At 41.6% G+C, this 23228-nt stretch overlaps 1 protein-coding gene across 1 annotated transcript in view; it reads right to left on the bottom strand.

The window, feature by feature from the left end:
* Window positions 1-248: 248 nt before the first annotated feature.
* Window positions 249-23228, bottom strand: part of UNC5D (unc-5 netrin receptor D) — a 637872-nt gene continuing 614892 nt past the window's right edge. Inside the window, exons 16-17 of the mRNA NM_001192518.3 lie at window positions 15648-15826; window positions 249-453 (exon numbers count right to left, since the gene is read on the bottom strand). Of these exons, the coding sequence (NP_001179447.1) occupies window positions 249-453; window positions 15648-15826 (384 nt within the window). The remainder of the gene's footprint in view (window positions 454-15647; window positions 15827-23228) is intronic.

Here is a 23228-nt window from a genome sequence, read left to right as displayed (position 1 = left end):
CCTCAAGTGTGAACCCACGTATGGATTCAGAGGAGACTGTAGAACCGTCTTATGTTTAAGAGAGCTAGTACTTTCCCTACCAATATATTTTACCTATATCAAATTCAGTGTCTTCAATCAGGGATGTTGACTGATTATAAATGAAGGCTGAACTCCCCAATGCCACTGGGCAGAAAGCTGCCTCTTTCTTTCCCATTGAAAGCAAATGTCCCAAAGCTGGCCGTCACTCTCTCAGGAGAGGGAGCGGACTAGAGTCCGTTTTGCCTGCTGTAGGTGAAGTCGGCTTCATCGAGCTGGGAATCCGTAATGTTCGAGAGTTTTGTGTGTGTCCTCCCAATCTCTTCAAGGGCACAGGCCAGGGAGTCAAGGTCACCATCGTGCTGATGACGAGCTTCCCACAGGTTCAAAATGACAGCAGATGGGCTACTTTGTGTAGCAAAATAAGATAAATTCCTAGACAGAGTTGAAGAAACAAAATGACAAGACAAACAGAAATAAAGGAACACATACGATAGTTATAAGGGAATTAGAAATGAACTGTAATAGCTATTATTTTGATAGGACTACAGAGCCCCATTAAAGTAGACCTGGGGATGGTCTAGTTTGTATCAGATCATTCAACTGAAACTGTGCTTTTGGAGGGTTTCCAATGAACTTCTTATCCTATAAGTGTCGTCTTAGTCCTCACCTTCCTTGAGTTGTGTGTGTGTGTTTCTCTTTTGAACACCCTCTTAAAAAGCTCTATTCCACTAGCTTATGTGATGATATAACTCCTATTTTTTTTTTTTTCAAAATATCTGACAGTTCTTTATGCCTCCCACGGTGAACATAAGGGCTGTCAAGATTTTATCTGTGATTCCTTGGGCTCATATACCAAATGGACTAGTTATCAACTCCAAGTGGACAGTGTCTAAATCGGCAGGCACCTCCTGTCTTCTAAGTTAATGTGAACCAGTGACAGACTTTTTAAATGACCGAGGGACTGCTCCAATTAGATATCCATCTTCCTCCTCAGACTCAGTGCGTCAGGAATCAGTATAATCTCCACGCCTCCCACTGGCCCCCATTCTAATAACAAATATTTTACCAATTAAAAAAGGAATCAAAAAAGCAAAAAAAAACCCCAGTAACTACTGCTATTCTTCTAATCTCTCACACTAGGACATTTATTTTTGAGTCTTCTCTTTCCTTCTGACAAACTCAGCAGCTTCATTATTTATGCTCTGTTGTTTTTACAGTTGAATCAAGCAAGTGCCTTCCAGTTTGTTATAGCCCCAAACTCTCTAATATCTCCTGTATTTTGTTTCTTCAGTCATCAGGTATCTACCTGCTTTCACTGCCTGCCTTGGTCTGGCCTCATCCTAGCTATGGCTATGTGTATTTTCCCTCCATATTCTCTTTTCCTTTGAGCCATTAATGCTGACAGAGGTAATGCTTTTCTCCTTGCCTTCATCCAGTAAATTCTGTTGTTAGGAAATGCCCACTTTCCCTCTTTCCCCTCTGTTTTGAAGATCCTACACTCTTACAAGGCCCGGATTGTGCTGGGTTGGCCAGAAGGTTCATTCAGGTTTTTTAGTAACATCTTATAGACAATTCTCATCTCCTTGCTCAAAGTGATTTATTATTTTTTCTCTTTATGCTTCTGCTTACATTTTCATGTGAGTAAAATTCATATATATATATGTATATATATACATATGTATGGAGAATCCCCTGGTGGCTCAGAGGTTAAAGCGTCTGCCTCCAATGCCGGGGGCCTGGGTTCGATCCCTGGGTCGGGAAGATCCCCTGGAGAAGGAAATGGTAACCCACTCCAGTATTCTTGCCTGGAGAATCCCGTGGACAGAGAAGCCTGGTAGGCTATAGTCCATAGGGTCTCAAAGAGTCGGACACGACCGAGCGACTTCATTTTCACTTTCTATGCATATGTATATATTCCGTGCTTGTGAGCTCTGCCTTCTCAGTGTGATTGCAGACACTTGGAAGGGCCATAGCTAATCATTTTCTGATTCTGCAACAACACTTACTGTAATACTGTGACAGGTATTTATTCAGTATCTATCGACTGAGTAATTGATTGCTTGGAGCTTGTTTCAGATGATATGAGATTTTCAGTGAAAACAAATGATAACCTTTTGGACGATAACTTTGCTCTGATGAAGACTGAGACCACACAGAGCATTGAAGGTCACAGGTTTTCAGAGGTACTTTTACAGCAGGGATAGAAATGTCACGGTAAAATTCTGATGAATTGAAAAGATTTCCCAAAGTCAACCAAGATTTGCCTATCTTGAAGATGGTATGACTTTCCATCATTAGACTCAGTGTGTAATCACAAAGTAGACTCCTATAGCCAAGAGCAGTTGGAAGAGAAGACAAGTTTTTAAGGGCACATTATCATTTATAAGCAATGCATGCACAGTAATTCTGAGTGAATAAAGTTCTATTTTGTGCAAAAGTCTTAAGAGACTACTTAAAGCTAGTTGATGGCCAAATAGCACAAATATCAGGGTATAACATATTTTCCAGTACATCTTAATCTTAGTTTGAGAGAGGGAGAAGCCCAGATTAAAAAATAATTCTACTTTCTTTTCCTTTTATCTTTTCTTTCCTTCCTTCTTCCTACCACTGCCACCCCCCCATAGTTGGCCCTGGAATCCAGTATAGTTATTTCTACACTAATAGAAATAGCAAAGCAAATATTGTTTCTGTAGTTGAAGTGATCCTGGTTCCTTTTACTCAAAATGTTGCTTTGAATTCTGCTACTTCCTCCTACCTGGAGGGAGCTGTTTGTGGGGAAAGGTGCTATATCTCCAGGTCTATACATAAACGGGCACATCCCACCCAGTGTTTAAGCAGAATACAATCTGGAGAAATAGCTGAAAAAGAGGCAAAAACGGAGAGACTAGGTGTGACTGGATTCTAGGTGGGCTGTGTAATAATTTTTATTTATGTAATTTATGAGAATGACCATCGACACACATTTTGACATGGGGGAAATAATTCTGTATGCTCTCCAATGTCATTTCAAAGGAAAACAAATGCTGGCAAGCACCACAAAAAGAAGTACACATTTCTCATATTATTGAGGGTTTATAGTTTGTATTTGCTACTGATGAATAATGGACTCAGGTCTGGGGGAGTCACTGGAATCCTCGTGATCCTATTAACCCCACAGCTACCGGTATATTCTATACCAGTTATTCTAGACAAACTATTTCTTTAAAGGCCCAGAGAGGAAATATTTTTAACTGTAGGGACCACATCTGGTCTCTACAACAGCTACTCAACTTTGCCATGGCAGTGGGAAAGCAGCTATTGACAATGTGTAAGTGTAAGTGAAGGGCGTGACTGTGTTCCAATTAAAACTTTACTTATAGAGACACTGAAATTTGAATGTCATAGTTTTCACATGTCACACCGTATCACTCTTGCATATTCTCCTGAAACCATTCTAGCTCTGGGGCTAGAAAAGCAGGTGTTGGGCCAGGTTTGGCCTGCAGGTCATGGTGCCGATCACGTCCCATGTTGTCTTTTAACCCAAACTAGACTTGCAGATATAGCAGCCATTTGAGAGAAGATGAAACTGAATATTCATCTGGTGCTGAAAATAAGCCCTAGAGGGTTGAAGTTGCTGGGGTCCCCGAGCTACATGTCCTGTTCCAACCACTCTGAGATCTTTATCCTTGGTAACTGCTGGGGAAGCTTTGACGTTTGACATGAGAAGATGATCTGGGCATGAAATGTAAAAACAAAACTTTAGGAGAGGCATAAAAATATGTTTTGGAGGTTGGGATTAATCCTTGTCCCCAAAAAACGTTCAGAATATTCATAGATGCTGCTGTGGTGCGAAGGTGTTATAAGCACACCTGCCTGGAGGAAGAACAGCAAAGCTGCAGGATGAGTCTTGTCAGGCACTGGGTTCTCAGAAGTCCTGCACATGCCCCGATGTGCAGACTAGGCACCCAGAGCTACAGGAAGCTAAATGATCAAAGAGGCAGAAATAGAACTCTCCCTTGGCATGGATCTCTGAGCATATTGTAGCAAGTAAAATGTGCTCCCCAAAGCATGTTTCAGATTGACGCTCTCAATTTATACAAGTACACTCGGCAATACACACAAATCTCAAATTCCACTTAATTTTAGTAGATACATGTAGCAGCATATCAGCCTTATTAAAAATGATTCAGTCAGCTTTGGGATAAACAGACATCCTATTAAACTCTACTTACCTGTCTACCTCAGGATAATTAATAGACAAAAGACCCTAGAGTGCTACTGCTATAGGCCAGGAGGCCCTAACCTCTGAGATTTGCTGCCCAATGATCTGAGATGGAACTGATGCAATAATAGAAATAAAGTGCACAATAAATGTAATGCCCTTGAATCTCCCTGAAACCATCCCCTGCCCCCTGTCCCCAATCCACGGAAAAATGGTCTTCCATGAAACTGGTCTCTGGTGCCAAAAAAGATTGGGGACATACAGACTATTTCTCAAAGATAGCTGGATTATTTCACTGCTTAAGTGTTTGTTGCTCAGTTGTGTCCAACTCTTCGTGACCCCGTGAACCATAGTCCACCAGGCTCCTCTGTCTATGGGATTTCCCAGGCAAAAATACTGGAGTGGGTTGCCATTTCCTTCTCCAGGGGATACTCCCGACCCAGGGATGGAACTCAGTTCTCCTGCATTGCAGGCAAATTCTTTACCATCTGAGCCACTAGGGAAACCCCATTTTACCACTTACATGTGTATAAATGTATTATGATTTTTTTTTTGAAAATGGGTATACCATATATCCATTTGGTTATCTTCCTACTTCCCTTTTGAAATTATTTTGATTCCAATCTGTGTGACCCATTTCTCTTTATAATAATGCTGGTACATTTGAACACCAGCAGATAAATGCACACATGATTCAGGAAATGCTGCTAATACTAGAAAATAGAATTCATGGCAATAGTTGATTTCCTGAGTGTCTTTGTTTTCCTTTTTTTGGAAATGAAAAAGGAACATTTGGAAAAAACAGACATCTTGAAATTCAGGTGGATGACTCCAAACAAAACAATTTTTTCCTTTCTCTTTGAAAAATGTTTAAAGAAGTCAATGTTTATTATGCTGGTCTTAGGTGCTTCAAATTGTTACTTTTTTATGCACTGAACCTCTTGTCATAGGCTTTTCAAATTCTGATTGACTAAGGTAATTCTGAAAAATAATATTTATTTTTTTGTGGTGTCATAAAGATGCTGCATATTGTGTGAAAGTGAAAGTTGTTCAGTCGTGTCTGACTCTTTGCGACCCCATGGACTTATATAGTCCATGGAATTCTCCAGACCACAATACTGGAGTGGGCAGCCTTTCCCTTCTCCTGGGGATCTTTCCAACCCAGGTCCCCTGCATTGCAGGCAGATTCTTTACCAGCTGAGCCACAAGGGAAGCCCAAGAATACTAGATTGGGTTGTCATTTCCTTCTCCAGTGCATGAAAGTGAAAAGTGAAAGTGAAGTCGCTGAGTCGTGTCCGACTCTTAGCGACCCCATGGACTGCAGCCTACCAGGCTCCTCCATCCATGGGATTTTCCAGGCAAGAGTACTGGAGTGGGGTGCCATTGCCTTCTCCAACTAGATTGGGTAGCCTATCCCTTCTGAGTGGATCTTCCTGATCCAGGAATCCAGGGTCTCCTGCATTGCAAGGGGATTCTTTACCAAGTGAGCTATCAGGAAAGCCCTGCATACTGTATAGATAAGATTATCAACTCTAAATCTTAGGAATTTACTTTAGAATTACCCTGTGTCTTCAATTAATTTGTCCTAAATCCTGTAGACTCAATGGCCTCATCTTTTCCTTTGGAACTCTCACTGAAAGAAGCCAGATAAACTGTAAAAAGTACATGCTAAGACACCTAGATAGATTTATCCATGTACATTCATTAAATAGTAATAGTTTATTTAATTTTGTTTTGTTGCCCCTGCTGCTGCTGCTAAGTCGCTTCAGTCGTGTCCAACTCTGTGCGACCCCATAGACGGCAGCCCACCAGGCTCCCCCGTCCCTGGGATTCTCCAGGCAAGAACACTGGAGTGGGCTGCCATTTCCTTCTCCAATGCGTGAAAGTGAAAAGTGAAAGTGAAGTCGCTCAGTCGTGTCCGACCCTCATCGACCCCATGGACTGCAGCCCCCCAGGCTCCTCCGTCCATGGGATTTTCCAGGTAAAAGTACTGGAGTCGGGTGCCATTTGTTGCCCCTACAAGCCTTCTATTCGCCTGAGCTTCTGAGGAGATGTTTTATTACTATGATTAATTTCATCTTCCTGAGTCTTCCTTACCCTGTTGTCCCTCATCTCCGATTGAAATTCCATTCTTTATGTGGAAGCCAGAGCAGAATTGAGAACATAAATCTTTAGCAATTTCACCACTTAGACACAGGCCAACTTATAATGGTGTATATGGGTCAACCACCAAATTTTAATATACAATCTCAGTTTTCAAAATACAGCCTCAAACTAATGACCATATTAGTTGGAAATTAGGTTAGATTTGAGAATTTTTGGAAATAGTTACTGTGCCTTCTCTTCCCATTTTTGGGTACAGAGAGGAGGAGAGAATTGAGGACTTAATGATAAAATTCTGCCATTTACTGTTGCAACCCAGGGCTCATTTTATGAAAAGGAAAAGTGTCTAGGTGTCTGGTGTGAATCGAAAGATACCACCCTTTCTTTAGTACTTGAAAGAAGTATTCAAATACAAACATCTTAGGGAATAGTAACATCTAAATCCTCAGTCAGTTAGCAGAAAGATCAGATAACAGTAATGGAGGAGGCGCAGGTCTGAGGCTGTGTGTGAGCCCTGGGGACATACAGGCAGAAAGAGCTACCCAGGGCACGTGTGCTTAAAGCTGGAGTCCGCCTGTCTTAGCATCTTAGTTCTATCTGACTATGTGTGACCTATGAGGGACTGCCTTTCATTCTGAATTTCAGATAACAAAGCCTCTATTTTAGCGACTCAGAGCCTTGCTACCAGGGGGCTGATATGCCTATTTGAAAGCTGTAAGCTCTTCTTTGTAACTAATTGTGAGAATGAATGAATCTAGCAGGGGACCACATGTGAGCTGCAGCTTCACATCTTTTCGCACAGAAGATGCCTCATCGCAGGCACATGTAATACTTTGATGCAGAATTTAGGGTGTCATTCAACACTTCCAAGTAGCAGGGAACCACTCGCACCTGTAACACTGAGGCAACAAATTTGTTTATATTCTATAAACCATTGCCATTTATACCTTTGTCAACGTTTTCTAAAAAATATCATCTGAGCAGTTTGGCAACATACAAAGTGAAAACTAAGTTAAGCTGCCTATAATAAATTGGGAGACATCATTACAAGAATGGTGCATAATCCTACGGTATAGTACCAAACAGGGAATTGAAACATAGTCATAACGAAAAAAAATATTAATATCCCTGCTATCATCCTAATTGTCTCATTTAATGAAAACCTCTTATGTGACCAAAACCAGCCCTCCATATGGTTCTTTAAATGCAAATAGAAGAGAAAAACCATTTATACTGAATAACAGTAATTGGACACAGCATAAGCATTTGGTCAGTTCATCAAGCTTTCATCCCCAAACTTCATCCTCACTGGCCACTCAAACAGCAGAGCTGCTTTTAGGATAAATCAAGTCTGATTCACTTCCTATAGAATAAGCAAAAGATGCTCATCATTATGTCACCTCTGCCTCTCCCTGCTTCCCACTGTCCCCCTCCACCCTGTGCCTTCACAAGAAAGGAAGCTGGTATGGGGAACCCAAGAGGAAAACATAAAGGCAACTGAAAACATGCTGAGTTCCACTCTGTTGTGCCCTAAGGGTGGTGCATTAATTATTTTGGGCCAATTAATTTGGCAATAACATTAATATTAATAGTTCTTCCTTTTGCTTATTCCATTATCTGGCTCCTGAAAGGGACTAGCAAGGATTCTTCCTTCTTTAGAAAATGGATTTAAGCCTTGGAGCCTTCAGGACCCCCAGTGAGCTGCCAAAAGGAATAAAGCCAGTTGTAGACTCTGTTTTCGGCTCTCCAGTTTCATTCATTATAAGCCTCTGACAATTTCTCATATTTGGCAATGAATGGCAGTGAAAACTGCAAAAGCAAATCTCAAATTTCTTTGAATGGGGATATAGCGTGGAAAAATATGTCTCATTTAAAGTTTCTCTTCCATAACATTGAGATATTTTCAAGAATCCTGAGGGTAGAGGAGAAAGACCACTATTTGTTCCAAGATAAAAGACCATGGTACTAATCCTGAAGGGGGAAAGGGAGAAATATTGATACTTTTCCGTTTGAAAAATACTCAATGTGTTTAAATCTTCACACATACTGAAAAGAAATAGTTACGTACTTTATTAAAGGATTCTTTAATGAATTAGGAAAATCCTCCCCATAATTTCATTTTCTCCAATTATGAAGACAGTCAAATCCAGGGATTCTGACTTTGTCAGCATTTGTACTACTGCTTGAGATGAACCCACAAAGAGATTTATTTCCACTATAAAGGGGCTTGGGCATGTCCATCTTTTTTGAAAATTACATTAACTTAAGGGAAGGGCTTCCCTGGTGGCTCAGTGGTACAGAACCCACCTGCCAATGCAGGAGACGTGGGTTCAATCCCTGGGTCAGGAAGATCCACTGGAGAAGGGAATGGGAACCCACTCCAGTATTATTGCCTGGAAGGTCCCATGAACAGGGGAGCCTGGTGGGCCATAGTCCCTGGGGTTACAAGAGAGTCAGACATGACTTAGCGACTAAAGAAAGAAGGGAAACTTAGTCCTTCAAAGACCAGTGCAAACTCACCCCTTGCATGAAAGGAATACAATGCCCCTGTCACCACTCCTGCAGCTTAGAGTGGGAGCACAACTTTGGTTCTCTGCTGCTCCTGCTAAATCGCTTTAGTCGTGTCCGACTCTGTGCGACCCCATAGAAGGCAGCCCACCAGGCTCCCCCGTCCCTGGGATCCTCCAGGCAAGAACACTGGAGTGGGTTGCCATTTCCTTCTCCAATGAATGAAAGTGAAAAGTGAAAGCCACTCAGTCGCGTCCGACTCTTAGCGACCCCATGGACTGCAGCCTATCAGGCTCCTCCGTCCATGGGATTTTCCACGCTGAAAAATCTGGAGTGGGTGCCATTGCCTTCTCTGTTGGTTCTCTGGGAGGGGCAGAAACAGCTTCTCTCGCATATTGCCTTTAGCAGAAAAACCTGCCGCTTACAAACTGTATGGGCTTCCCTAGTGGCTCAGACGCTAAAGCGTCTGCCTGCAATGCGGGAGACCAGGGTTCGATTCCTGGGTTGGGAAGATCCCCTGGAGAAGGAAATGGGAATCCACTCCAGCGCTCTTGCCTGGAAAATCCCATGGACCGAGGAGCCTGACAGGCTACAGTCCATGGGGTCCCAAAGAGTCGGACACGACTGAGCAACTTCACTTTCTTTCTTTCTACAAACTGTATGTATGGTTTGTTCATGGCTAAACTGGCCCCAGGCTGTTTTCAGATTCCTATTAGTAGGGAGTTTCATGAATCATTGCCTTAACTGGAACGAAGCCTGAACACCCACCACTTGGCTGTGTTGGGTCTCTCTGGCTTCTCACTGAAGGCTCTTCAAAGTCAGACTCGGCAAAAGTCTACTGGGCCAGAACCAGAAAATGTGATTTGAGGTTTATCATATTTTGCCTCCGAGGACCTGTGTCATGAATGCTATCTCCCCATGTATTAATTCTCCTTAGAGTTATGAGGATTGCTTTTTTTTTTTTTGAAATGGCAGCCTCACACTGTCTTGATCATTTAAGGGTTAAGGATGTGTTTTCTAACCGCTAGCCTGCAAAACCCAGACAGTTCCATTTGGTGGAATCCTAGCAAATCCCCCAACACAAGAGTGAAAATAAAGTCTCACGGGTCCTTGAGTGACCATACTTGGTAGTCTGCTGTGAAGCAGGCATTCTGTATATATTTTGTAATCTCTTTTTCTTTTCTCCTCCTCCTTCCTTTACTAACCCCAAAGAAAGCTGGCACTGGGCCTGTTCCACTTTTAGTGAATTCTCAAGTTATTCAGAGATAGATTAATAAGCTGTCTTGTGACATTCCTCTGTCCTTCCCGACTGCCCTCTGGCCATTTCATTGCTCCTGTGCATCCAATTAACAGGGTGGGCAGAGGGAATAGAAGGATGTGACCTCAACGTGAGAAGATTCTGCTTCTCATTAGAGGTCCTGTTAAAAGATCTGGTGGAAAAACAAGTTATCATAGCACTTCTGATCAGCCACGAGGCTTGAGAAATGTCATTTGCTTGCAGTTTCTACACCATCATCTAAAAACATTAACATCCAAAGTACAATTGAACACACAGCTGACTGATGAGCAATATGTTTCTCCAGCAGTACTTCAAAGAAGGATACTATTATGAGAAAGTATTAATAAAGTAATTTATCTACTCCATTTCATCTTGGAATCCTTTCTTCCATTCTGGCCACTTCCCTTCTCCTCACCCTTTTGTATCTCACGCACTTTATCCAGCATCTGTTCCCATAGCAACTTGGTCAAGCTGCTGTGTTTTCACAAGGATTTCTGGAATATGATCATCATGAAGTCTTAAAGAAGAATGACCTAATAGTAGAATTTCAGGTACTGAGGGGAAAGACAGGAATCTTCCATAATAATAGCCAAATTCTCTTTTGAGACCAACTTTCAAAATCCTTTGATGCTTATTCATATCAATTCTATTAGGCAAGATTTTACGGTCAAGTATACTATCCTAAGGTTTCCCTGGTAGCTCAGCTGGTAAAGAACCTGCCTACAATGCAGGAGACCCTGGTTCAATTCCTGGGTTGGGAAAATCCCCTGGAGAAAGGCATGGCAACCCACTCCAGTATTCTTGCCTGGAAAATCCTCACGGACAGAGGAGCCTGGTGGGTTACAGTCCATGGGGTTGCAAAGAGTCGGACATGACGAAACGACTAAGCACAGCACAGCATACTATCCAAAGAAAAAGTTCGTGTCATTCATTCAGGGCAAATTTCTTGATTTTCCCAGAAGTAGATAGTACTATCTAGGTATATCTAACTGTAATTTTAAAAAGTATCATAAAAATACAAAATGCTATGGAAATTTAAATACGGGTGAGTACTTCTAGCTGAAGCAGTTAGTTTCTGATATTACTTAGTTTAGTTCTCAGCAAAGGTCCCTCCCCTCTACTCCTATGTGATCAATTCTTTATTAGTCCCACCCACCTACCAATCAGCTGTGGCCAAGAGCATTTAAGTGAAGAATTCTTGCAGCTGGATTTGTAGAATAAAAGTGCAATCTCAGCTCTGAAAATGCAATAAGTATGGACTCTGAGTAATAGTTTGCTCACAGAATCTGTAATTGCAGCTGTTAACTATGACATTCTTTGCTGGGCTGTGTGGCTTATTTATCGTGATCCATATGCCAGGCAAGTTGCAAGGCCACCTGTGTTGCTGTCTTACAGCACGCCCCCTGCAACCCCCCAACATGTTTCACAGTCTAAGCCTTTAACTTACTAGTTCATGTATCTTCTTTCCTATTCAGATCTAAGTAGACACTTGTTTGACAAAAAGGCAAATTATCATCAGTGACATTTGCATTTACCAAAAGGAGGAGAATGTTTTCACTGGCAACATGATAACAGCCACTGTTTCTCTCCACTCCGTTTGAAATGTTTCCTTTACGGTTTGAGGGCTGTTCCTGTACTAGCTTTTCACTTTTGGAAATTGAAAGGAAGGGGAGAGTCAGGTAAAGATGCTGTCACAAGGCAGAGGTAGGTGAATTCCCTAATCGAAGAGTGACTCTGTGATGACCTTTCGTGACACCAGGGTTGATGAAATCTCAAGCTACAGAACAGCTTTCTTACCCAATGATATTGGCCTGTTGACAATGTCAGATTTCTGTGTTTTAACACACATTAATGATCACACTAGCAACTGATGATTATGTAATGTAATAAGGACTCTATTATTTGTAACCCTAAGAGAGTGTAGGTCAGGAAGCAACAGTTAGAACTGGACATGGAACAACAGATTGGTTCCAAATAGGAAAAGGAGTACGTCAAGGTTGTATATTATCACCCTGCTTATTTAACTTATATGCAGAGTACATCATGAGAAACGCTGGACTGGAAGAAACACAAGCTGGAATCAAGATTGCCGGGAGAAATATCAATAACCTCAGATATGCAGATGACACCACCCTTATGGCAGAAAGTGAAGAGGAACTAAAAAGCCTCTTGAGGAAAGTGAAAGTGGAGAGTGAAAAAGTTGGCTTAAAGCTCAACATTCAGAAAACGAAGATCATGGCATCTGGTCCCATCACTTCATGGGAAATAGATGGCGAAACAGTGTCAGAGTTTATTTTTTGGGGTCCCAAAATCACTGCAGATGGTGACTGCAGCCATGAAATTAAAAGACACTTACTCCTTGGAAGGAAGGTTATGACCAACCTAGATAGCATATTCAAAAGCAGAGACATTACTTTGCCAACAAAGGTCTGTCTAGTCAAGGCTATGGTTTTTCCTGTGGTCATGTATGGATGTGAGAGTTGGACTGTGAATAAGGCTGAGCGCCAAAGAATTGATGCTTTTGACCTGTGGTGTTGGAAAAGACTCTTGAGAGTCCCTTGGACTGCAAGGAGATCCAACCAGTCTATTCTGAAGGAGATCAGCCCTGGGATTTCTTTGGAGAGAATGAGCTGAAGCTGAAACTCCAGTACTTTGGCCACCTCATGCGAAGAGTTGACTCATTGGAAAAGACTCTGATGCTGGGAGGGATTGGGGGCAGGAGGAGAAGGGGACGACAGAGGATGAGATGGCTGGATGGCATCACTGACTCAATGGACATGAGTCTGGGTGAACTCCGGGAGTTGGTGATGGACAGGGAGGCCTGGCGTGCTGCGATTCATGGGGTTGCAAAGAGTCAGACACGACTTAGTGACTGAACTGAACTGAACTGAAGAGAGTGAGATCAGTGATTTCAGATTATGCAACAAGAAGTTTTAACCAATGACACCTGAAAATATCCTTCACCTCTGTCACGTTACTTCCCATGTTGGAGAAGATATATATGTGTGTTTGTGTGTGTATACATGCGTATACACATGTGTGCATATATGTGTGTATAAATACACATATATACATACACACACACACACACATATAGATAAATAGATATACACACACACACACTTACATATATATATATTCAGACTTCCCTGGAGGCTCAGATGGTGGTAAAGAATCCACCCGCAATACAGGAGACCTGATTTTGATCCCTGGGTAGGGAAGATCCCCTGGAGAAGGAAATGGCAACCCACTTCAGTATTCCTGCCTACAGAATTCCATCGAGACAGGAGCCTGGTGTGTTATATGGTCTGTGGGGTTGCAAAGAGTTGGACATGACTGAGTGACTAACACTTACTAAAACTGACTGAAAATGGAGATTTTCTTGAAACTCTGTTAGAAACTTTCCAGAGTAGATTGTTTGAATTTTGGATGTTAAGGACATTTAGGCTTTCCTAGAGAAAGGGTTTTCAAGGAGAGACAGAAGCAAACAAAAACAAACAGGCACATCAACTGTTCTTGTGTTTTGACCCTGACACTGGAGGGGACAGCGTGCCCCTGTGTAGCTGTTACTGCTCATTATAGCCCAGACACAAAAGGATGTCCACGTTAGTCTCCCAGTTTGAGATGCATTTTCGCTGCTGTAAAAGGTCTGAAATTGATGACTTTGGAGGCAGTCCTTGTAGTTCTCATGTGTTTACTCTTAAGTGGAGAAAAAAATGAACAAGGCAGGGACATGCACATGCTCATTTAGCAAATTAATGACAGCATCCATGGGCATGTAGATATTTTGTGGCAATTATTTTCTTGTAAATGGTAAATTAAAAATCATAAACTCTTACTGCCAGAATGGATTAGAGAGTTAATGTAGTTTGAATTCTATGAATTGCATCTGTAGAGAAAGTATTATAGGGGTGGTCAGTGATGTGTGGGGGGCAGACATATTAGCTGTAGAACCAGGACTGCTGTACAGAGCTTTTGAGTCCCTGCCCAAAGTTCATTTCTTTTTTTTTTAGACCACGTTCTATTGTCTGGGTAAGTTTTTCATTCTTGTCTCCGCGTTGATCAGAAAGTGAAACTGTCATAGTCATAGTGTTCATGAGTTATACATGACACATCTCATCCTTTATCAAAGTTGCTGGGAAAAATTCAACCTAATTTTTTTTTCTCCTGCACATGCATACATTTTTGTATTTTCTCATTTTCAATATCTGCCTTTTCAAGAATGTGTTCTTTTCGGGCCTGTCTCTGTCAGTTCTGTTTTCTCTTGATTTTCCTCTCTGACTGCTCTCTAGTTGGCCCCTTCATTCTTGGATTCTGGATCCCTTTGAAACAGGGAATGGCCCTCTATCCTTTCTTGGCAGACATCTACCTGCCTTTCAGAGAAGAGAGAGGGAGGTAAGATGTCTGTAAAAACAAAGAACAAAAAATGGAAATGAGAGAGTAAGCCAAACAGTAAGAAAAACAAGGCTTTGTCTCCAAAGTGGAGTGGGGGAGGGACACAAAGGGAAGAGAAAGCAAATGGCGCTGAAAAAACTTGTTCTCTTTTCATTCCAGGGCGTGCGACGTGGCTAAGGCGACAGGATATGCAATTCGTCCATGCCTTTTCCCTACCATTCCTCACGCTGAGCCCAAAGCTGCCTCCTCATCAGAGTTGCTCTAATAGACTCACCGCTGCTTTTTCTCCTCAAAGTAAGACAGTCCATTAATGAATCTCTCTAGTCTACTTTCAACTCAAGCACAACATTAGCACAGTAACGAATAATGGCTGGTTTAAGCAGCAGACTCACAGGTGGGGCCTACGTAATCTTTTGCTTATTTTAAAACCCTCTGCCTTCAGACCTGGGAAGTATCATCTCAAACTTCCTTTTTTATATTCAGGCACCCAGCTCTTCAGGCTGAGCATATCCTTTGTTATTGCTTAGTTGCTAAGTCATGCCTGACTCTCTTGCAACCCATGGACGCAGCCTGCTAGGCTCCTCTGTCCATGGGATTTCCCAGACAAGAATACTGGAGTGGATTGCTATTTCCTTCTCCAGGGGATCTTCCTGACCCCAGGGATTGAACTCAGGTCTCCTGCATTGGCAGGCAGATTCTTTACCAATGAGCCTCCAGTGAAGCCTGAGCATATTCTTATTAGGGATTAAATAATGCTTAAGGTTACCCTAGCAGGGAGAGGAGGTGTGAGAAACTTGCTTCTCGGTTTCTTTTCAAGACTCTGAGATCCCTCACCAGTACCAAGATGACACAGTCTAAACCCCCATTATGGCGGCCCAGTTAGCAAAGTTGTAGTTGGGATCAGGACCAAAGTAGGACTTTCTCATGACATCCCCAAAGGTGGAGTGTGGTGGCGGGAAGGTCACACACACTCATCATATTTTTGCTCTTCTCCCACTACCTTGGCCAGACATCACATGAAATATGGCCAGAGGAATCCATACAGATATCAGGGCCTGGAAACTACGTGGATAGACCCAACCCATTCTATTTTTCAAGTTCATTTAGTAAAATCCTCTTTCAGCAGTTGCCCCCAGTTACCTGTTGATGCTGTTTTTCTGTGCTAACATCTGCCAGTCCTTGCCTTTGGCATTGGGGGTGTCAAACGTAGCACAAATCCGCTGTCTGATGGAGTAGGGGATTTTGAAGGCTTTGGGGCCAGTCTGTGCAGGAAAAGTGCTATCCTCTTGTGCAAAGAAAGTGATGGTCTCTCTTTCACTCTATAAACAAAACAAAGAAAACGATCAGAGCTAAGTAGCAGCATTACTGATCAACACTCTTTTTTTGAGAAAAGTTGTATTAACACACATGCAAAAAATGCTTGCTCATTGTGATGGAGTCTATAAAATACATGGACAAGCTCTCTCTCTCCTAACATAGTAAATAACGTCTCTAGTAGCTTAATAAATCGTAGACTGGAGATTTACAGCAGCCTCTTCCACTCAGGGGAGTCACAACCTTCAGCTTCCTATATCCAAGGAGGTCTCAGCTGAGAGCAGAATTAGATTTTTAAAAATATTCTCAATGTAAAAAAAAAAAAAAAAATCTAGAATCAGTTGGAAGAAGGTACCCAGTGACAGATTTCAGTTCATTGTAAGCAGACCTTCTGAGAGTCAGAACTGATCAGAGAGTGGGCTGATCAAAGGAGTTGGCTGGGAAGCCACATGTCAGGAAAGCTACAAAGGGGAACTGATTGTATGTTGATCATTTTCAAGTTTGTGTTTCTCCCAATCCTAACATGTGATTCTATAGTAAATATTTTGGTCTTGTTTCAGAATGAAATTGCTTTGGTAAAATAGGAGGCAGCCATGAGTCAGTGATGAGATGTGCATTAGCTCGTGGAGTGGTCCAGGCTGGAGAGCTCCCGGCTTGCTGGAATGCCCACTCTTCTGACTTAGAGCTGTCCAGTGAGGATTGGTTATTTCAGTGCATCATGGCAGTTAGTTCATCATATCCAATGTGAAATTACACATCTATCCATCACGTTGAATGGTTGCTGAAAGTTTTATATGGACTAACAGAATTTGAAGGCCTGAAGAGTATTTTGAATCACTCCCATGATTATGATGGATTACAAGGCAACAGGAATTCTTCAGATATGACTAATGTCCCTAATCAATTGATTATGAATTGACTAAGAGATTTTGCTGAGTGGACCTGACCTAATCAAGTAGCCCTTAAGAGAGAAAAGATACAGCTCTTATCTGCAAGTATCTCTCCTGGTGGCTTGGAAGAAAGCAAACAGCCATGCTGTGAACTGCCTATGGTTGGGAGCTGGGCCTGGGGATATGTGGCTAGGAACTAAGAGTGTTCCCTAGGAGCTGTGAGTGAACCTTGTCTAGCAGCCAGCAAGAAAAGGGGGACTTCAGTCCTATAGCCCAAAGGACCTGAATTTGTCAACAACCCTAATAAACTTAGAAAAAACCCTCTGAGTTCTAGATGAGAATATGCTCCCACCACCACCTTGACCTCAGCCTTGTGAGATCCTGATCAGAGAAACCAGTTAGGCCACGCCTAGACTTCTGCCTTACAAAAAATGTTGGGCAATAAATGGGTGTTGTTTTTTTCTGATAAATGTGTGGTAATTTGTTATGCAACAGAAGAAAACTAATACAAAGGGAAATTAAAACACAAATCTGAGGTTGGGTAAAGGGACTAGTTAGCACTGTTTAACCCCCAAGAAACTCTCCTTTGCATTAGGAACTTGTCAACTTGTGCTGACCTTTCATGCCCTTCCTGAACTGCCCTGTGACCTTCCCCTGATGCTTTTTCTGACCCTTACACACCTTCCTACTGTGGACACCACAGCCACAGTAGCACTTCTCAGCTAGTGTCCAGGATCACACAGCTAGATGACTTCAGACTTGGTGAGTTTTATATCTTCAAAAATCTGTTAACTGAGGAAACTTGTTCATGCAAAGGTCTTTTTAAAGAGTGATATATATATATATCTTTTGTTTTTTCTGTAACCATTTAGGACAGTGACCTTTGGGGGTCTGTGTTTTGGAATCCAGTGCCTTAACCCAGCATTCCCACAGGGCATCTCAGAAGATATTCCGAGAAAGAGCAGTCCCATGGTCAAATACATCTGAGAAATGCAACATACTATATCTTGTTCTTGGAAATTAAAAATACATGTTACCAGATTCAACAAATTCTACTTACTGGTTTTAGTTTTAATCCCTGGAGCATTATAGAACAATGCTCATCCAAATTCTTCCAGTTTTTGAGTTAGCATAAACAGAAAAAGTGTGGTTTTCAGAGTCAAAAAGGTCTTGCTTTGGAGTACAAGTTTCCATTTTCTAGCTCAGTGACCTTGGGTGCTACAGGACTTCCCTCAGGCTCAATTTCCTAATCAGTCTTCTGGCATTTTTAAAATAGACTCCACAGAGGTTATAAACTTTGGTAGAAGTCACCCAGATAGATGTTACCAGAGCTGAAACTAGAATTCTGATACCCTAACACCTTTACCAGGACTTACTTCACTACACCACCCTGCATCAAAACAGCTAACAAGAACCCACAGGGCAGAGTGGTTCGGAAAAATGCTGAGTGATATTAGCATTATACTTCAAGAATTAAAAGTAGGACTTCAGGAACTTATTTACAGAACAGAAAAGAGACTCAGAACGAATTTATGGTAGCTAGGGGGAAGAATCGGAGAAGGCAATGGCGACCCACTCCAGTACTCTTGCCTGGAAAATCCCATGGACAGAGGAGCCTGGTAGGCTGCAGTCCATGGGGTTGCTAAGAGTCAGACACGACTGAGTGACTTCACTTTCACTTTTCAGTTTCATGCATTGGAGAAGGAAATGGCAACCCACTCCAGTGTTCTTGCCTGGAGAATCCCAGGGACTGGGGAGCCTGGTGGGCTGCCGTCTATTAGGTTGCACAGAGTCAGACACAACTGAAGCGACTTAACAGCAGCAGCAGGGGGAAGAATAGGGGGAAGAGATAGTTAGGGAGTTTGGGATGGACATGTACACACTGCTGTATTTAAAATGGATAACCAACAAGGACCTACTATATAGCACAGGGAACTCTGCTCAATGTGATGTGGCAGCCTGGATGGGAGGGGAGTTTAGGGGAGAATGGATACATGGCTGTGTATGGCTGAGACACTTTGCTGTTCACCTGAAATTATCACAACATTGTTAATTGGCTATACTCCAATATAAAATAGGATGTTTAAGTTAAAAAAAAAAGGACTTAAAAAATAAAGATTAAAAAAAAAGAGTAAGAGGGCTTCATGGAGGAGGCATTTGAGTTGATCTTGAAGGATGGGTAGCTGTTGAATGAACAGAAATTGACTGGATAAGTGCTTATTTCTGGCAGAGTAGCCAGTTCCTTTCCAATATATATGATGTTTATAAAATAAACTACCTCAGACTTCTTACTGCATAAAATAGGTTGTATCATTTTTTATCATAGTATGTAAAATTTCTTTTAGCTTTTAATAATGCAAATCAAGTGGGAATAGTTTCTTTAAATATTTCCTGACTTAAGGCAGGAAAATGTCCTTAAAATGAATAGTAAAAACCAGAGGGAGAATAAAAGGAATTCTATATGAGATAATATGGTAGTTGTTATTGTAAAAATGGCACTAAAGAGTGATAACATGTGAAAAGGTGGCTTGCCAATGGAACAGGTTATCCACGCCAAAAAATGACAAGAGACAGATGCTCTCATGGCATCTTTGACTGGACCAACTCAACTAAGCTCTGTCTTTCCTGCTGGCAGAAGAAAGACCACCTCAATACATAAAGTCTTCAGAAAAAAAATGGACAGAGTGGTATGATTTGAGGGTGAATAAAATATTACATGAGACTTCTAAAAATAAGTATTTTTTTTCCTGCTTAGTACACTTTAATAAATGGGCTCCCATGTCCTTCAAAGTTTCGAAATGTAAATACTTCCCAATTGTAAGGATGACACTTTACATAACATTTATGATGCATTCTAAAAGACATGTGGGCCAACTAAGAAGAATCCAGTGGCTGCATCTTCTGATGGTTTAAATTAAATATGCAGAGGAACAGTAGATTTTCATGCTCTGCACACAAGAGATAAGCTGCTGCTACCTGGTTAATGCAGGAGCTGTAAATCAGGGAGGAATTCCAAATATTCTGTCGACTTTGTAACAGACAAATCATCCCCCACCACTTTTGCAAGAAAGATAAGAGCATTGCTTGAAGGGAAAATTTTAACATGCAAGATTCCCATTTTAAGTTGTTTCTACCAAAAGATAGATTCTTTAATATTGTTACATTAATAAGGAATGAGGAAATAAATGACTTGGGGATTCTTCCCTTCTGTTCAATATTAGCAAAATTATTTCACTTCAGTCCACGGGGCTTCCCTGGTGGCTCAGATGGTAAAGAATCCACCCGCAATGTGGGAAACCTGGGTTCGATCCCTGGGTCAGGAAGATCCCCTGGAGGAGGGCATGGCAACCCACTCCAGTGTTCTTGCCTGGAGAATCCTCATGGACAGAGGAGCCTGACGGGCTACAGTCCATGGGGTCGCAAAGAGTCAGACACGACTGAGTGACTAAACACACACAACACACACCAGTTTTAAGATTGGCAATACTGTTGCTTTGTAGGGTATCAATTAGTGATCATCATTAGGTAATTTAGTTGGGTTAATTTAAGGAGAACCAACCTGCTTCTAAAGACTGAATAATAATGGCCACTCTGAAGAACAGAAAAGATATATTAATCACTGAAATACTTTTAAAATTTGAGTGATATGAATGATTATGTTTGGAAAGCCATTTAGATAAGAGGCATGAAGGGACATGATGGATGTGGGGCTGAGAAGAAAGAACCAAATACCTTCAAATGAAGATGCTCACTGCATTAATTAATTTAAAATCAATGTTTATATATACATACACACACACACACATATGTATCTTTTATCTCTCATGGTTCTATTGTAAATTAGGGTAGGAAGGAGGAGCTCTGAGCCTAGATATGTGAGAATTTTTTTGGGGGGGATGGATATTTAAGTACATATTTCAAAGACATCTGTTGGAAGCTTCAAAGTTTTAGTTCTATTATTATTAATCAATGAAGGCCTATTACTAACTTATTAAAGCCACCTAACACAGAATCTTTCTGCATTAGTGTAGTGACCATGAAATATGATGCATTTTAACAATTTATCTATTATTGTTGACTCATGGGGAAACAGTGGAAACAGTGTCAGACTTTATTTTTCTGGGCTCCAAAATCACTACAGATGGTGACTGCAGCCATGAAATTAAAAGACGCTTACTCCATTGTATATTCTTGCCTCCTTATGTGCGTGGGTTTATCTCTGGGCTTTCTATTTTGTTTCATTGACCTATATTTCTGTCTTTGTGCCAGTACCATACTGTCTTGATGACTGTGGCTTTGTAGTAGAGCCTGAAGTCAGGCAGGTTGATTCCTCCAGTTCCATTCTTTCTCGAGATCGCTTTGGCTATTCGAGGTTTTTGTATTTCCATAGTGGTGCTGGGAAAACTGGTCAACCACTTGTAAAATAATGAAACTAGAACACTTTCTAACACCATACACAAAAATAAACTCAAAATGGATTAAAGATCTCAACGTAAGACCAGAAACTATAAAACTCCTAGAGGAGAACATAGGCAAAACACTCTCCGACATACATCACAGCAGGATCCTCTATGACCCACCTCCCAGAATACTGGAAATAAAAGCAAAAATAAACAAATGGGACCTAATTAACCTTAAAAGCTTCTGCACATCAAAGGAAACTATTAGCAAGGTGAAAAGACAGCCTTCAGAATGGGAGAAAATAATAGCAAATGAAGCAACTGACAAACAACTAATCACAAAAATATACAAGCAACTCCTACAGCTCAACTCCAGAAAAATAAATGACCCAATCAAAAAATGGGCCAAAGAACTAAATAGACATTTCTCCAAAGAAGACATACAGATGGCTAACAAACACATGAAAAGATGCTCAACATCACTCATTATCAGAGAAATGCAAATCAAAACCACTATGAGGTATCAATTCACGCCAGTCAGAATGGCTGCGATCCAAAAGTCTACAAGCAATAAATGCTGGAGAGGATGTGAAGAAAAGGGAACCCTCTTACACTGTTGGTGGGAATGCAAACTAGTACAGCCACTATGGAGAACAGTGTGGAGATTCCTCAAAAAACTGGAAATAGAACTGCCTTATGATCCAGCAATCCCACTGCTGGGCATACACACTGAGGAAACCAGAAGGGAAAGAGACGCATGTACCCCAATATTCATCGCAGCACTGTTTATAATAGCCAGGACATGGAAGCAACCTAGATGTCCATCAACAGATGAATGGATAAGAAAGCGGTGGTACATATACACAATGGAGTATTACTCAGCCATTAAAAAGAATTCATTTGAATCAGTTCTAATGAGATGGATGAAACTGGAGCCTATTATACAGAATGAAGTAAGCCAGAAAGAAAAACACCAATACAGTATACTAACACATATATATGGAATTTAGAAAGGTGGTAACAATAACCCTGTATATGAGACAGCAAAAAAGACACTGATGTATAGAACAGTCTTATGGACTCTGTGGGAGAGGGACAGGGTGGGAAGATTTGGGAGAATGGCATTGAAACGTATACTATCATGTATGAAATGAGTCACCAGTCCACGTTCGATGTAGGATACTGGATGCTTGGGGCTGGTGCACTGGGACGACCCAGAGGGATGGTATGGGGAGGGAGGAGGGAGGAGGGTTCAGGATGGGGAGCACATGTATACCTGTGGCGGATTCATTTTGATATTTGGCAAAACCAATACAATATTGTAAAGTTTAAAAATAAAATAAAAGACGCTTACTCCTTGGAAGGACAGTTATGACCAACCTAGATAGCATATTCAAACGCAGAGACATTACTTTGCCAACAAAGGTTTGTCTAGTCAAGGCTATGGTTTTTACTGTGGTCATGTATGGATGTGAGAGTTGGACTGTGAATAAGGCTGAGCACCGAAGAAATGATGCTTTTGAACTGTGGTGTTGGAGAAGACTCTTGAGAGTCCCTTGGACTGCAAGGAGATCCAACCAGTCCATTCTGAAGGAGATCAGCCCTGGGATTTCTTTGGAAGGAATGATACTAAAGCTGAAACTCCAGTACTTTGGCCACCTCATGCGAAGAGTTGACTCACTGGAAAAGACTCTGATGCTGGGAGGGATTGGGGACAGGAGGAGAAGGGGATGACAGAGGATGAGATGGCTGGATGGCATCACTGACTCGATGGACGTGAGTCTGAGTGAACTCCGGGAGTTGGTGACGGACAGGGAGGCCTGGCGTGCTGCGATTCATGGGGTCGCAAAGAGTTGGACACGACTGAGCAACTGATCTGATCTGATCTTAAAAATATCCTGCCTTTCTCCAAGTATTCCCAACTTTCTCAGAACTTTATCTTCATTTTCTTTGAACCATCTACCATAAAAACCAAGTCATTTTTAGGGAGGAGATGTTTTTTAATCCCAGATATACCACCAGATGTGTGTTTTCCCAGCAATGAGACAGTCCCAGGGTTGGAAGGACCTTGAGTGATCATTCAGTCAAGACATCCTTTTGCAAACAGACCTCTATGA

This window comes from Bos taurus, chromosome 27 (assembly GCF_002263795.3).
Source record: "Bos taurus isolate L1 Dominette 01449 registration number 42190680 breed Hereford chromosome 27, ARS-UCD2.0, whole genome shotgun sequence".
Lineage (NCBI taxonomy): Eukaryota > Metazoa > Chordata > Mammalia > Artiodactyla > Bovidae > Bos > Bos taurus.
Note: the sequence above shows the minus strand (reverse complement) of the source record. Positions and strands in the feature narration are given on the sequence as shown.